Source organism: Triturus cristatus, chromosome 9 (assembly GCF_964204655.1).
Source record: "Triturus cristatus chromosome 9, aTriCri1.1, whole genome shotgun sequence".
NCBI lineage: Eukaryota > Metazoa > Chordata > Amphibia > Caudata > Salamandridae > Triturus > Triturus cristatus.
In genome coordinates, this window is record NC_140592.1 from 323,398,959 (window position 1) to 323,414,319 (window position 15,361).

The 15,361-nt window shown below is 39.7% G+C and overlaps 1 protein-coding gene across 2 annotated transcripts in view; it reads left to right on the forward strand.

Moving 5' to 3' along the window:
* The window catches only part of MST1 (macrophage stimulating 1), a 272,117-nt gene that overhangs the window by 251,499 nt on the left and 5,257 nt on the right, over nucleotides 1–15,361 (forward strand). For both annotated transcript variants that reach the window (XM_085625043.1, XM_085625044.1), the window contains exons 16-18: nucleotides 4,690–4,836; nucleotides 8,430–8,536; nucleotides 14,917–15,056. In XM_085625043.1, the coding sequence (XP_085481169.1) occupies nucleotides 4,690–4,836; nucleotides 8,430–8,536; nucleotides 14,917–15,056 (394 nt within the window). The remainder of the gene's footprint in view (nucleotides 1–4,689; nucleotides 4,837–8,429; nucleotides 8,537–14,916; nucleotides 15,057–15,361) is intronic.

Consider the following 15,361-nt stretch of genomic DNA (forward strand, 5'->3'; position numbering starts at 1 on the left):
GACTCACTGTTTGTATGTGTTGAAGACAGCATGTGTGCAGGACTGTATGGGTGGATGAGTGTGTGCATGGGTGTGTTAGTGAGTTAATGACTGTCTCAATAATGTCTTTATGAGTTACTACATATGTTTTAAACTAGTATATGTGATTATTGGTGTATAGAAGTGAGTATATGTGAGAGTGAGAGATTGAAAGAGTTCCTGTATGAATAAGTATGTGTTTCTATAAGTGATTGTTTAAAAGACTAAGTATGTGTAAGTTTCTGTAGAAGTAAGTGTGGTGGTGTGTGTATAACTGTATATGCAAGTAAATGGAAGTTTGATTCTTTATTAGCATGAGTGACTGTGTGTGAGTAACTCTATGGATGAGTGGCGTTGTGTAACAGGATGTATAGGTGTATGAGTACATTTGATGAGTGAGTACATGTATGAGTGACTGTATAGGACTGTTGGTGAATGAGTGGATGTGTATGTGGTTCTTAGAATTACTGAACAGGTTGTTGTAACTGATATTGGTATGTCCATTGTTTTGAAAATTTTAGTTTCTATTTTTGAATGTGTGTATCAAAGGTTATATTAGGGGGAGAGGAGGTCTGCCACTCTATCACAAGGATGATGTCATTTGAGATGTCATCAGTGATGTCATGAGTGATGTCACTGACCATGTCATGAGTGATGTAATATGTGACGTCATCAGCAGTGCATTGCGGGCACGCGAGTTATAGTTAGCTGAACTAACTATAACGGGGGAATTTCAATGGTTTTGTACGAGTGAAAATCCAGCTAACTATAACGCCCCTGAAACCTATGGTTTTTTCAGTGAATATATATATATATCTATATATTCTAGTCCTTAGATACAGACAGATGAGGCCCAAGATTTATAGATTTCCAAACTCCAGTTCCATTACAAACCTGTTTCTATTATTTAAGAATCTCCTTTCATCAAAACTACATCTTTGCCACCACTTGTTTCACGACACCCAAAATGTGAAGGTTGCTTGATCAAGGAAAGGCTATTTAATTTAATTGCACAATTGTATAATTGACATTTGTCTTTTAATACAATGCCTTTTACTATATTAGGTAAGTGTACTTGTTTAGTTATGTTGATGATAGCAATTAAATTAACAATCCTGGTAAAGAGACAACCATAATTTGAGTGTCTGGAAACACATGTTGCAAAGATTCAGTTTAGATGAAAGGAAATGTTAAATAACGGAAACACATTTGTGATTGAATTGAAGTTTGATTATTAAAAGGAAAACTGTAAATTATGAATATAGGGCCTCATATATTTGTATCTAATATAAAATGAGCATTGCAGTCTTAGAAGCTCATTGTTTTTTCTGATCAAACCAGATGTTTCCCTCCCTACAAAATAGGCTGGTCCTTATTGTTGCATGGCACAGTAAAAGACATTAGTTCTTGTATAAAGTTGTTTGCTTATGGACAGCCAGAGGATCTCAGTCCAAATAAGAAAGATTTGAATTCGTATGTGTACACTTAACATTGTTCAGGCTGCTAATTTTTGTCTCCATTGCTGCTTAGGCAATTGCCATTTTAGAGGGCTCAAATACAGTATATTGCAGTAATCCAGATGTGAGCGAATGAGGGCCTGCAAACCTAGGTTATGGGAATGTAAATAGAGAGATTGACATTTTCGGTAACATTTTCATATAACAGAAGAGGAGATGGTATTGTTAGTGTGTGGTCTCAGGGAAAACATATTGTCCATCTAGATTGTTCACAGCAGGAACAGGATAATGCCTGTCCCCCAAGATGCCATCTCAGAAAGGCAGTGTTTGAATGTGTTTTTAGTATGGCCCGAGGTATCTTCTTAACGGATGACTATCTGTGTGTCATCTGCATAAGAAATAAATGTGAATCCAAACAATCCAATCAGGGGGGCCTGATTTCTGGTAACCTTTAATTATAAAAGAAGAAGAGGTGGCTCTGTTTATGTGCGGCCCAGGGTAGGGCATATTGCCTTCTGACATTTAGATTCTTTACTGTAGAAACAGGAACAGCAGGGTGAGTCAGCTGCCAAAGCCACCAGTTATCCACCACTTATTGGCTCATATATCTTAAGGACCTCCCAGGAATAGGATTTCTGTCTTCTGTATGTCGAGTTTCAGGTCAATGCCTGTCATCCAAAATACCTCTACAGAAAGGCAGAGTGTGAATTTGTTTTAGTTTGGCATGAGGTATTGTCAAGATGGATGACCATCTTTGTGTCATCTGCATAAGACATCAGTGTGAATCCAAACAATCTAATCAGGCGTGCTAAAGGAGCTTTGCAGATACAAACAAGCTGGAGCTCATTAACGACTCCTTGAGTCAAACCCCGTTTTACTCTTGTGGATTCCAAAAACGAAGGCATTTTGCTGTTTGGCTCATATCTTTAAATTAGGAAATAAGCCAAACCAAAGCTTTATCTTAGATCACAAATTTGTGCAGGCGAACATAAAGGTTGTCACATAAGATGGTATCGAAGGTGGCAGAAAGGTTAATAACATTTGACCCGTCCTCTCCCAATGCCCATTTGAAGCTCATACAGTAAGAAAGTTAGAACTGTGTCTGTACTGTTAAGAGACCCAAACCACGATTATGCTAAATCCAGGGCTGCTTTTTAGTTTAGGAGGGTAGAGATCTGTACAGTGACATGAATTTTCCACATTTTTGTCGAAACCAAGAGCAGAGAGATCAGGCAATAATTTCCCAAATTATTGGGGTTTGTAGCCATCTTTTTAATAGTGATTTAATAATAGCTTGCTTATATTTGAGGGGTACACAAGCTGAATTTGACTGAGGCAGTCTAATGCACGATGGTAAACTTGTTTTGGGCATATTTTAAGAGAGAATTCTTATTTCAGCAAGAGGATTGAAGATTTAATCAAATCTGGTGTGAGTTCTTTGCATTGGGTGACCAAGGATGCAGTGTGGTCTTATAAGTTGATTTTGGAAGCAAATCTAAATATGCTTCAAGATAATTCTATACTGAAAAAGAATGGTAGGTGTTTTGGACCTTTTTACGTGGAAAACAGTGAACCAGTGAATCAGAAACAATTGAGATTGAATGAGTTAAATAGAATTACAATCTGAATTTAGGTAATAAACCCACAATCTTGTACAGTTCTTTTAAAGTGTTGCAGCAGAAGAGATTCTGTCCTGCAGATAAACTGTGCACGCTCCCTAAATTAATTTTTTCTTTGTAGAGCAGTGGGGTATGTATAATCTTATCCATCTCACACCCTTCCTTCCAGCCCTGTTCTAATTTTTTGCAAGGACGTTTTGCTTGTTCCAGCTCAATGACATACAATAGTGCCATAGGTCTAGATTAGTGAATGATGATTTATTTGATTGGTGCAATATCTAACATGCTGAAGAGCCAGGGCTCAAATTCATCTAAATTCATATGTTGAACATTCTGATTGATAGAAATCTTAAACGGGTGTTTACTTTCGAGAACAATTATTTTTCACCAAATGATCTCTGAATAAGATTTCCTTGCCTTCGCCCCCTGCATGACCCAATCAAAAAAACCTGCATAATGAATTGTCAAAAGCAAGGGCTTTGACTCCAAACACTCTTCATTGGTCATTGAAAAAAAGCTCAAATCTAATGTATCTCCCCTTCATCTGTGGCGAATTTCATACATTGGGGGAGACCCAGGCTGGTGTGATCCTTATTAAGATTAATTGAATCAGTGTGTTCTAGACCATCTGCACAAATATAAAAGTAATCTAGCACAAACAGATGTGTTGCTGAAAAAAGGAAGGAGGAAAGGAATTCCAAAATCTTAGAACCGACGTTACCAGGCGAACTATAGAGAAGCAGCCCTGGTTTGGTGTTAAAAGGAGAGCCAAAGGGCTTGAAACTGATATGTTCGGCAGAGCGAAAAAACAAATCTTGTGATAATAGTGAGATGATAAATTATTCTTTAAAAAACCTCTTAAAACACCCCTGTCCAATCAGATCGGTTAACACACAAAACGTTATAGCCTTCTAGAAAAGCCACAGCCAAGTTTGGATCAGAGACTTACACGTTTCCGTCAGAAACATATTTCGATGTTAGTGTCTTGTACTAAAATAAGATTAACGAGAGAAAAATAAAAAAAAATTGTCGACTTCAGTCACACCAAAATGAAAGGATTTTCAAAAAAAGGCTTCCACATACATCTCTGCAACGGAAGCAACAAAAACCCCAAAACTATTTACAAAAATCACACAGAAAACTTAACTTCTACTTCCTAATATGAAAGCCAACCCTGAGAACCTTGTAAAGGTGATGCAGTTGGCAGCAACAGGTGAGAGGTACATCATAGATTGTTAAAAATAAAGGAACAGATTAAAAATAAAAAATTAAAGCATCTACTTCATATTATCAAAATCGGAAAATCTGGATAATAATACCACCTACTGGGATGGAAGCTCCATTATGTTTTATGATTATCCTATGAACTGATGAGTTTTTGTAATGTCCTTAATTCCTAAGAATAGGGAGCAAGTTACATAGCTTGAACCTTCTGATAGACGCCTACCCCGTTTGCTAATTAGAGATAGTTTGTGGTGGTTTGGTCAAGGCATTTCACATGTATGATATTTTATTTTTTACTCTGCTTCTTTTGCAAATGAGTGCACCCATGGTGTAGGCCATGAGAGTCTGATGTGTTATCTTGTTTTTCTTAGCGAAGCGGACCTGTCAGGCTACGAGGTATGGCTGGGAACGCTGTTCAAGAACCCTGGAAAAGATGACCCAGACAGGCAAGCTATCGGCATTTCAACAATTATGTGCGGTCCCACCGAGTCGCATCTGGTCATGTTAAAACTAGAAACGTAAGTTAGATCCTTGTTTTTTTGTTTGATCTTTTTATTGACATTTTATATTGTTCATTGCAATAATTTGTGATACAGCTGTATACTTTTGCCGTGTACATTGCCCATTTAACTATTCTGCAATCAGCTATGATCAAGTAAAGCAACACGATCCGTAGATTGATACAACCAAAAACATAGAAATTATAACGATGATAATGAGAATAAACAATCGCCTTCATCTTCTCCTGTTACAGTAACTCTACAGTATCCTCAATGTAAGTTAGATCCTTGTACCCTGAGCTGGTTCTAAGTTCAAAGGCTGTGAAACAACTCTAAATAAACTAGATAACAGTTCTTTGACAGAATGAATGTGCAACATCTTTAAAACCATTTCATTTTTCTTTTTTAATTTGTCTTTTTGTTTTTTTAGAAGTTAGTTTAGTAAGTTGTAAAAGTGGATTATCCCATTACTATGTCCTTATACCATTTTCTTGTTAACATCACTTAATACTTTAAAGAACCTGGTTTACAGTTTAATTCTAAAGTGGTTAGTGCTGTACAGTGTATCCTTCTTACCACTTAGACTGGGAAAGAATTTTACTGTGAATATAAAGAGGGCAAAGTAGAAGCTGACAACCAGCAAAGCTTTGGTTTAGCTGTAGAAGGACAGAAGAATCTAGGATCTCTTCTAGCAGCAACTGTAAGACATTGTTGTGTCAACATGATGGTAATTGAAACATGTGTTCCTTCTTATTGAGGGTATAAATCTGGAATTGGCGGCTGGGGTGATTGCTGTTGATCATATGAATAGCTTTTGTTTCAGGTTTGCCGTCTACAGCTATGCACCAGATTCACGTCACTTACCATTTGTGGCCTAATAAGTTATGATCACGTCAAGGCATGATTACGTGTGAGGAAATAAAATAACTACAGTGCCTGCCAATATTACAAACTTAGGGCCAGATGCATCAAAGGGTTTTACCCATTCTGTGTCTATGGGAAAATGTGTTCATGCATATGGCCCTTAATCTTTGAATATTTAATGTGAACTGCTCAACACTATTTTTGATGTACTGAGTAGAACCCATTTGCTCAACTCGTGTTTTTTGCTTTTCTGTGATCCTACTGAATGGTGATAAAAGGTTCTGCTGCGAGACAAGGATAACGCATGATGTGAAATGATATATCTAAGAGTAAACCATAGGAGATGTAACCCACACCTGTAATTAGAAGTGAGAGTCCCATATGCTGAAATGGCCTGGCAACAGAGAAAGCTTAACAGTACTTTTCCTTAAGTGAAAATACAAATATTTATTTTTTCCTGTTTTTACCCAATTTTCCAATCTAGAGCTTCAAGACCTTCAGTTGTAAGCGTGCTATATAAATCAAAATACAAATAATGATTCCTTACTTTTTTCACCCAGCATCCTGGTCTAGCGTCAAGGGGCCTTCTTTTGTAAAGATGTTCTCTAAATCTCACTTAGAACATACAAAGTTTCTTGCTACACATTTCTTTAAATCTATTTTACTATAATCTATGGTGGTATGGTGAACCATATTATTCACTATAAAACTTTAAATTCTAATTGAAACTTTTAAGAGTGATTTCACAGACAAGCTGTGCCATAAAAGTAAGTGTATATTTTCCTCATCCAAAAATGCATCTGTTTATCGGTCTGTTTGCGGTTGTTCTATACCATGTCAGAGTGAGGCGCCAGTGTTTACGCTCATTAACGCAAAGGAAATTGAACATATTCTGCTGGTCTGTGGAAATTGCTTGAGACAGCAGGGCTCTGCATTCTACCACGCCCTTATGGAAAGAATCCCCCTTTGAGACACTTTAGTACACACAGATAATAATATAATGCACCAATGGCCATTTAGGAGCCTAGCTGGACGGCTGATGCCTTGATGCACTGCAGAGTGCTGCCATGCACTCCCACCAAACACTTAGGAAGACTCAACCTGTAGTAATCGTGAAAAACATTTTGATGTAATTGTTTTATTATCCTGTGTAACAGTTTATTTGATCGATTTTAGTAAATCTTAACAGTGTTTCAAATTCCCAAATTTAGACTTCTGCTTCGCCTTTTCATAGATTATTAGTACTGATGCAGATTTAGTACTTTTCTTTGTGACTTGGGCCTGTTGCAGTGCAGAAACAAGTACGGGTGCGTCGAGTTAGCACCAATTGTGCTGGCATTTAAGCAAGTACTCTGCAGGATGTTTGTATTGGTAATATAGCAGTGTTGCGAATACAGATGTTAAAGATCTTTACTAGGAGTGTTACTCAGTGTTGATGCATTGCAAAAGGATGCTGTGCTTCTACAAAGTATCTATCTTATTTTCATTTTTGAGTATCTACTCATCTGCTTCACGGACACAGCTTTCTTTGAACTCCTTGCCGTAATATCTCCCATTCCGGAGAACACAATTTCTAGAGACCAGTTGCGAAGAACCATTTGTTACATGACAGAGATGCAAGGGCAGTGCCATGTCTTCACTGAATTTATAGATGATATGGTCTACAGGGCTAACAATAATTTGCGTGTCACAAGAAAGATCCAGCTCAAGGTAGACCGCACTGGCCAAGCAACAGAAATATGAGCCTCATTGGGTCTTTTATCTGAGTTACCATTAAAGGTAGCACAAGAAGTCTTTAGTGCTCTCTAAGTGTAACCAGCCAGGTAGCCTCAAGGGCAAAGCAGTGCACAACTAGGTAGGAACAGTTGTAAAGCAAATTATAAAGCAGGTTCCTGTTACACCACTGACCACAGTATGGGAGTGGGAGCATGTGGTGTTTGCTCCACAGAGATTTCACTGGCATGCGCACAAGACCGAAGGCTCTAAGCATGCTCATCTCTGAGAAAAGCAATTAAAGGAGATGCACAAAGGGGAGCAGGAGTCCGAGTGCCCAGCGCCATCTTTGAACGCAGAGTCTCGCTTCTCACAAAAGTTTCCAGAGCTAACTGTGATGATCCGAATGCCTTGCATTTTGGTTAGAACTATGTTGACATCTGCTCCCGCCCACAGTTACTTTCTCTAATGGGTACTTTCACTGTCCTGCTCATCAAACCGATATGAGGACACTAAAGCTTTAGGGGGCCACCACCTGGGATTAGTTCCCACTTAAAGAATAATCCAGAAATCTTTGTGCAAAAGCAACTTTGTTCACTGAACCCATCCTCCCTACGTGCTATTTTGTCTTGGTGTTATTTCGAAACCTATTGAGTACCAGAATGTGCAGCACATTAGACTACTAAGGACACTAATATAGGTTCCTATTACATTAAAAAGAAAAGAGAGCCTTTATAAAAGAGATCCTTTGCAAATGTAGACAATAAATTATTAACTGCTCAATGGTTGTGCTAAGCATTATTGGTAATGTAACTTGAAACAAGCTATGTAAATGCTGTAATGAATGAACATGTGTAATATATTGGCCCACCTCTTATGCACCCCATGGTGTGTTCTCCGTAATTTTAAAATGTTTTATACGTTGTAATTTTTTTAACTTGCAGAAATCAAGCCTGGTCAATTGTGTTCAAATATATAGAAATTATTGTTAATTTAAATTCAAAGGTGTTAAATTTACTTATTTCTCTTGGCAGCCCTGCAATCCTAAACAGCCGAGTAGCCATCATCTGCCTTCCCCCTGCACGGTACATTGTACCTCAAGATACTGAATGCGAGATTGCAGGATGGGGGGAAACTAAAGGTATGCAACCTACCAGGGAACGTTTGTTTGGCTGATATTGTAAGTCTCAAGCATGGGTTTTATTGCACTCTTTGGTTATACGTGGAACATCAAAACTGCAAATGCTGCTTGATGATATTGTAAAAAAAAAATGCAATATATTACCATTGCAGTTTGAAATGCCACTTCGCTCCATTATGCCGAGACACCATGTTTGCAGTTCTTAGATTTTATTTGACAAACTGGGGTGTTCTTAGAGCTGTAGGCTTGAGTTGCCTCCATTGATCCTATTGAACTGATAGACCTGAAAACAAAGATTTGCAACAGAAAAAACGACGATTGAGGATTTTATATATTGACAACTGGGCACAAGCCTGGGTGTTGCAGCTTCAAATCACAGTGGCCATTTTGCCTTCAACCGTATCTTCCTCCCCGCCCCCTCAAGTCAGTTGACTCAAGGTTTTGAGATTCAATGTTATGAGGAAGGTATCTAAAATGCCAGTAGGCCACTTGTGGCGCAGAGCACTCAAGAAGACATGTTTAACATAACGTGTGACTCTGGGACAAAGGCGTTTGGTGCTAAAGCCCAGTTTAACAGTGTTTGGGTAGCCATGTCACCGAACACCTATTCATCAAAGGCTTTGTTGATAGTCTTGTTTGAAAGAGTCGTATTTGAATAAAACTGATGTTTGAACAACCACTGCTCACTCAAGGGGTATGAGCGAGGTTTTTCGTACAATCACTTCGTAGCACTAGAAATTTGTTGTTGACACTTACAGGAAAAGATCTTTGTGCTCAATTATTTCATTCTTAATCACTTCACCAGTTTCTCACAGAGATGTTTTGATGAAAATTAAACATTCAATTTATTCAACTCTGAAAAAAAAAATAATTCTGTTGCAAATGTACTTTTGATTTTGAGTGTTTCCATGGTTTTCATTTTTACATACCCAGAGTAAGAGATTTAAAAAAAAAAAACCTGATCATGAGGTTAAAAGTCAATCTATTAAGGTGGGATTACTGGTTTAGTAATGAGACTTCCAATTTGTAGCAGTAAAATATCCAATAGGCTCGCTTGGGATGACCACAGGTCAATTAGCTGAGCTTGTTGACGCATCATCTTCCTTGTTTGGTGTGCTATGCTATCTGTTTAATATATTTTAAGCCTGATTGCCCATGTGGTGTGGACAACTTGGCACTTGGATTGCGGGGACCAAACTTCCTGCCTACATTTGCAGCAGACTAGATCACAGTGGCAATAATGTAGGTGGGTGTGGCCTTTTTTCTTTAAGCATCCATTTGTAGTGGGGCATGGTGTTGTTGGAACAACTGAGCACGATGGTATATTACCTGGTCTCTTGTGGTGAAACCCATTGTAAAATGTTGACTGCTTGAAGACCCATTGCAGTGATATTGGAAGGTAAAACCTGTTGGTGCAAAGCAATGTGATGCACCATTGCTGATGCTTCTGTGGGCAATAAGACCTTCCCAGGATGGTTCTGTCTCAGAAACCAACAGACTAGGGTTGTTATATTGACCACAAAAGCAGAAAGTATGGTCGCATTAATGAGGGGTGGGGTGCCATAATGTCACTTAACCTATGGCACCAAAAAGCCTCCAGCAGCCACCTCTCTGGACACACTATACATTAAATCAGTTATTGACCTTCCGTGCTGGAAAACAGTTATAACCCCAGCTTGAGCACTTAGTGAAAAATGTGCGATTCTGAGGAAATGGCTTTCTCCATTTCCATCAAAATCTAAGCTGTGTGAATGGTGATTTAAATATGTGTAATTCTATACTCTGTAAGCATGTGACCTACAAACGCACTGTGTCTTCTATTGCTGTCTCAGTTGCATATTCAATAATATCTTGGTTTCGGTTATCTCAAACCCACACACTCCAGGTTCTCTGTGTACAGCACTTTTATTTATGAGATGATTCCAAAGCTAATAAAATGAAATGTTATTGGTGAAGTCCTCAATTGCTCCATAGACCTGCTCTGTAATGAAAAAAAAAACTAAAACAAAATCATGTTAATTTTGCGTGCACTAAATCCCACACTTTTTAAAAAAACTGATTTATTGGTAATGTTCATGTAGCAGCGGAACACATTCCGTACATAGACACCATTGCAGAAGTACAATGTACTTTATGCACATTCCAGCTGGGAAGGGCTATCTTGGCGCCTCCCCCCCCACCCATGCATCCCATATTTTCCTGGAATCCCACATAATAGACAGTTACAGAGTACAAAGCTGGAACATTCCACATTCCGCATGTGCATACATTTGATTCAATAATGTCAGACATGTGGGTTCATTGTGTCAGGAAAACCCTCCCTGTGTTTAATAGCATATCTGTCCTGCTTATGTTCGGTTGGTATTGCAGCAGCAGCCCGCCCTATATTGGCCATGGTGAGCTGGACAGTGGTGTCAGTTAGCCCCATTAGAGCAGCCCTGGTCAATCAGCCACTCGCTTCCCCGTCCCCCTCTACAAAAGCTGTTAGTACTTCTAGCCATAACTCTGCTATCCGTTTCCGCCGGTCCCCTCTTATCTCCTCTGCTCTTAGGGCAGCTGCCCTGCTGTTGCCCAGATCTCCACCATTCTTTGCATTGCAATGCAGCGGCCCTGCTATCGACCACCGGTGCAGTGCTTGTCCCTGCGGCCAGCCACGAGTGCCAGATCTAAGACTCTATTCCCCACCTTCTTTTTGGTCTTTTGGGGGGCACAAGCCCAGCAAGCATATTTCCATGGTCAGCAAGTCTTGCCTAGCAAGGCGTACCTTCATTGTCTCAAATCACCTTAACCCAAAACTGACCCACTAAAGGGCAACTCCACACCATATGTATGAAATCGGTGCCTGGCAGAGATCAGCGAGGAGATTGCATGGTGTCAACTTGCATCATTGCATTAATCCTATGTGGTGTGAGATATGTTCTGTGGCCATAGTTACAATGGGTATACTTGAATCTAGTGTTCCTAGATACCCTGCAGACTTGCTCTAGGGTTTGTTCCCATTCTTTGCCCCTGATTTATCTCCCCAACTAGCCCCGCCAACTGGTACGTAAGAGTGCAAGGTCAGTAAGGGCCATCAACAGAAACGTCCTGTAAATCCAGGTGATTCATTTAAGCCCCCACCAAAAATGAGGAGAGTTTGTCGGAGGTCATGTGTGCACAGTCCTGTAGTGTTCGGTCCCCACAGTTGGAGCAGTGCTCTCCTCAATGCTGCATATGTATTGTAATTGCATTTATATAGCGCTCACTACCCCTGACGAGGCGTCACAGCGCTTTTTCGGCGATTAGCACACTACTCCGGAACCCATAAAGGATTAGTGGTGAATTAGTATAGTGAAATATGAAAGTAATTTGAATGGTGGATATTGGTCAGTTATTTGGATTTGGAAGGATAGCTAAGGGATAGAAGAGGGAAAAAGGTTTGCATTTATATAGAGCTTGTTACTCCCGATTGGATGTTGAAGCACTATTTTGGTGAGAAGCACGCTACTCCGGAACCCATTAAAGGATTAGTGTTGAATTAGTATAGTGAAATATGAAAGAAATTTGAGTGGTGGATATGTTAGTCAGTTATTTGGATTGAGAAGGGTAGCAGAGGGATAGATGTGAGGAATTGTGTCCCCAGCAGACCCTCCTCCTCCTCCATCAATACCTCCACGGTGCGGAGGGTTCCCTCGTCGTAGCAATCCCTTATTGTTTCTGTCCCTATGCTGCTCCAGTCTCACGGTCTCATCTCAGTGAAACGGTACCCACTGGCAGAGGGCAGCCCTGAAAGGGGCAGGGCTGGTGCTAAAGTGTGTGACGCTTTGTTTTATTGACCTCCGCTTTCCAGCTGCGGAGCACCATCGCAAATAGAGCGGGTCTCCTTGTCGCGGTCACCCTCACTCCCAGCATCAGCGCAAATAGACACTAAACCCCATACCCTTAGTCCTTAACTTACAATTTATACCCATGACCAAATACTTCAAGCCCTTAACCCAATATGTTTAACTCTACATCCCTAACCACAAAGCTTTAACCCCCTAAACCTTGTACCACTATACCCTTATTCATGTAGGTTATTCGAGTAAGTTAATATAGTTGGGCACAAATATTTTGAGAAGTGTTCCTATTTCGAAATAAAAAAAAAATAATTTAAATAATAATTGAAATAGACATTTTTGAAGTTTTATTTTCAAAGTTTGGGGGCAAAACCATTGGCATGTGGTGTCAATGGAGGGTACCTATATGAAAATATTTACAAACTCCAGTTTAATTACCTTATCAATTCTACTCAGATAAGTGGTAGCAAAATGAGGATTTAATTCTGACATGTTAATATATCTTTATCAGTCGGACGTTTCTCACCGACATTAAATACTTGCCATCGGTTTTACTTGTCTTTTCACTTATTACAAGTATACATTTTTGCTTACAAAATTTTAGTGGTGCTGGTGCTTCCATGAGTTGGTGGGAGCTAGCAGTTTTAGGGACACAACTAAATCATAAAAAGAATTATAAGGGTTGAAAATGTGCCTTATGTATTGTGCAACTAGGAGTGCTCCAATGCTATTTTGCTTGGGGCTCTGACAATTCTTACACCATTCCTCGAGGGCGGTGGAAACATCAGTGCCCTGTAGCCACCGTGGCATCTTTTCCTTTTCTCTTCAGTACTAGCGTAGTAGCTACAATACAATTCTAAACCACAGGCAGACTGAGTTGTGACTGGCCAGGGAGTGGACGGAAGTATCTCCAAGCTCCCTATCAGTTCAGCGATTTACAGATCCGGTCATTTTTCTCTCTAGTTGACGGAGAGCTGTCATGCATAGGTCCTCATTACGAGTGGCCCGTTACTCCCTCCGGGGTGAGTTATGAGAGTTAGTGGGCCATATCCAGAATACGTGTCCTACTGGGAAACTGCAAGTCAGGAGTGTTTCACCTGGGCACTTCACCTACTGAAACAGGCAAATGTCTGGGTGAAATACTTAAGCCAAAAAGGCAACTACAGCGTTAATTGTGTGTGGCATTTCAGTTTCTCCAGGTTATTCCTCAGGGGATCCTTCAATTAAATGTTATAATCCTGCGGTCCTACCCCCTTTTCCCCAAACCTACTGATGCGTCATCTGTAATTCATGAGGTGGGGTGGGGACGTTTTCCAGCTCAGATTCAATGGGGTCCATAATTGATAAAACCTTAAAAGTGCCAAGGCCCAGAGTGTTTACCACAGTGCCAGCAATAGTTGCCCACGCTACCCAGTAACACTGCCGGAGACGACCATGGTCACCTACTTCGATTACACAGCCCTTAGCAGCAATGACCTGGTGCGGAGAGAGGCGGGCATATGGTGGAGGCTGGGGTATTGTATGTTTACTGTTTTGTTTACGCTCTATCTTTTGTGATTCATTCACAAACAGGTCTAAATATTAAATATATATGCAGCAAAAATATAACAAAGTGGCGTACAAAAAAGTATTCACTTGCCTGTAGTGAGTTTACTGGTTTCCACTGAAAAAAATGATGCATTCTAATTGACGTCTTACTCAGTTTCCCCTCAAAGCAAAATACTTTAGGGCATCAATTGCTAAAGAGAATATTTACCGTGTGGCGTTGCTTCTCTCCTAAGAGCAACATGTTTGCACTCATTATACAATAAAATCCGGCCAGGATGAATTAAGTGGCTCGCCTTTAAAAAAAAGTTTCCCAGCTTAATTAAACAGATACCCAACTATGTTTAATAACATGCCCCTACTTAAAAAGCTCCTATATTTTAATTAAAAGATCAGTTTAGAATATAGCATTAGACATACCTAAGCAACTGGTATACTTTATATCAAAAGTTCACATTAGTGTCTTATAAAAATTGTATTGAAAGTCAGTGCTGATAAGTCTCTTAAAATGGGTATTATTTTTGCTCAGAGTACTTTGAACTTGCACCAAATTCCTTTTGGGGCTGCTTTGCTGGCTCACAACTTTGAAGGGATCCCAACACACTGAGCTGCCCAGCTTTCCACCGGAGCAACACATATATTAGAGTAGATGATCAGATGTGTCATATCCCAATAGATACTTGGTACCTTTTTTGTCTGGCACTGCTGCTCCTTTGACTGCCTGAAATAAACCGTCAACAGTACAATATGAATCTCCCAGGACAGCAACAACAACAACAGGAAAGAGAAAGTGTGTAGACTTAAATTGCATTTACTTTTAAGACGACTTGGCAGAACGTGACCTTAAAATGTGTCTGTACTTGACCCAGGTGCTCCATGCCACTTTAAAATATTTGGAAAGCTTTTAATAAATTTGATACAGAACCCATAATTTACTAATTAAAGATCTTGTCTTTGCTACAGCCTTGAGTCTGCCATTTCTATTTGTTGGTTCTTACCAGACTTTCCACCCAACAGGTACTGGTCATGCGGATGTCTTGAAAGTGGCTAAGTTTCAAGTGATGAATACCCACGACTGCAACAGTGCCCATAAGGGAAAAGTAAAGGATAACGAAATGTGCACAAAGCCCATGCCCATTGAGGTGGGAGCATGCGAGGTAAGTAGGAAAGGTGCTGCCAATCGCCCAAGTTTCTAAAATTAATATTTGAATCGCAACTCTCAATTTTCTGTTGATTTATTTTGGAGGCCACACAAAAATGTTAGGTATACTTTATTTTCCTCAAAAGCAATGTTTTTTCTGAAATGTTTAACAGCAGTTTAATCAGGGCAATGGAAATTATGCAGCAAGTCCTCACTTTCTGATTTGACGTGGGAGGGCCCAGTTCATACTGCCACTTCCAGTGGTAATGCTATGTTTATAGCCATAAATAATTAAACTTACGCTACTCTGGTGTTCACCAA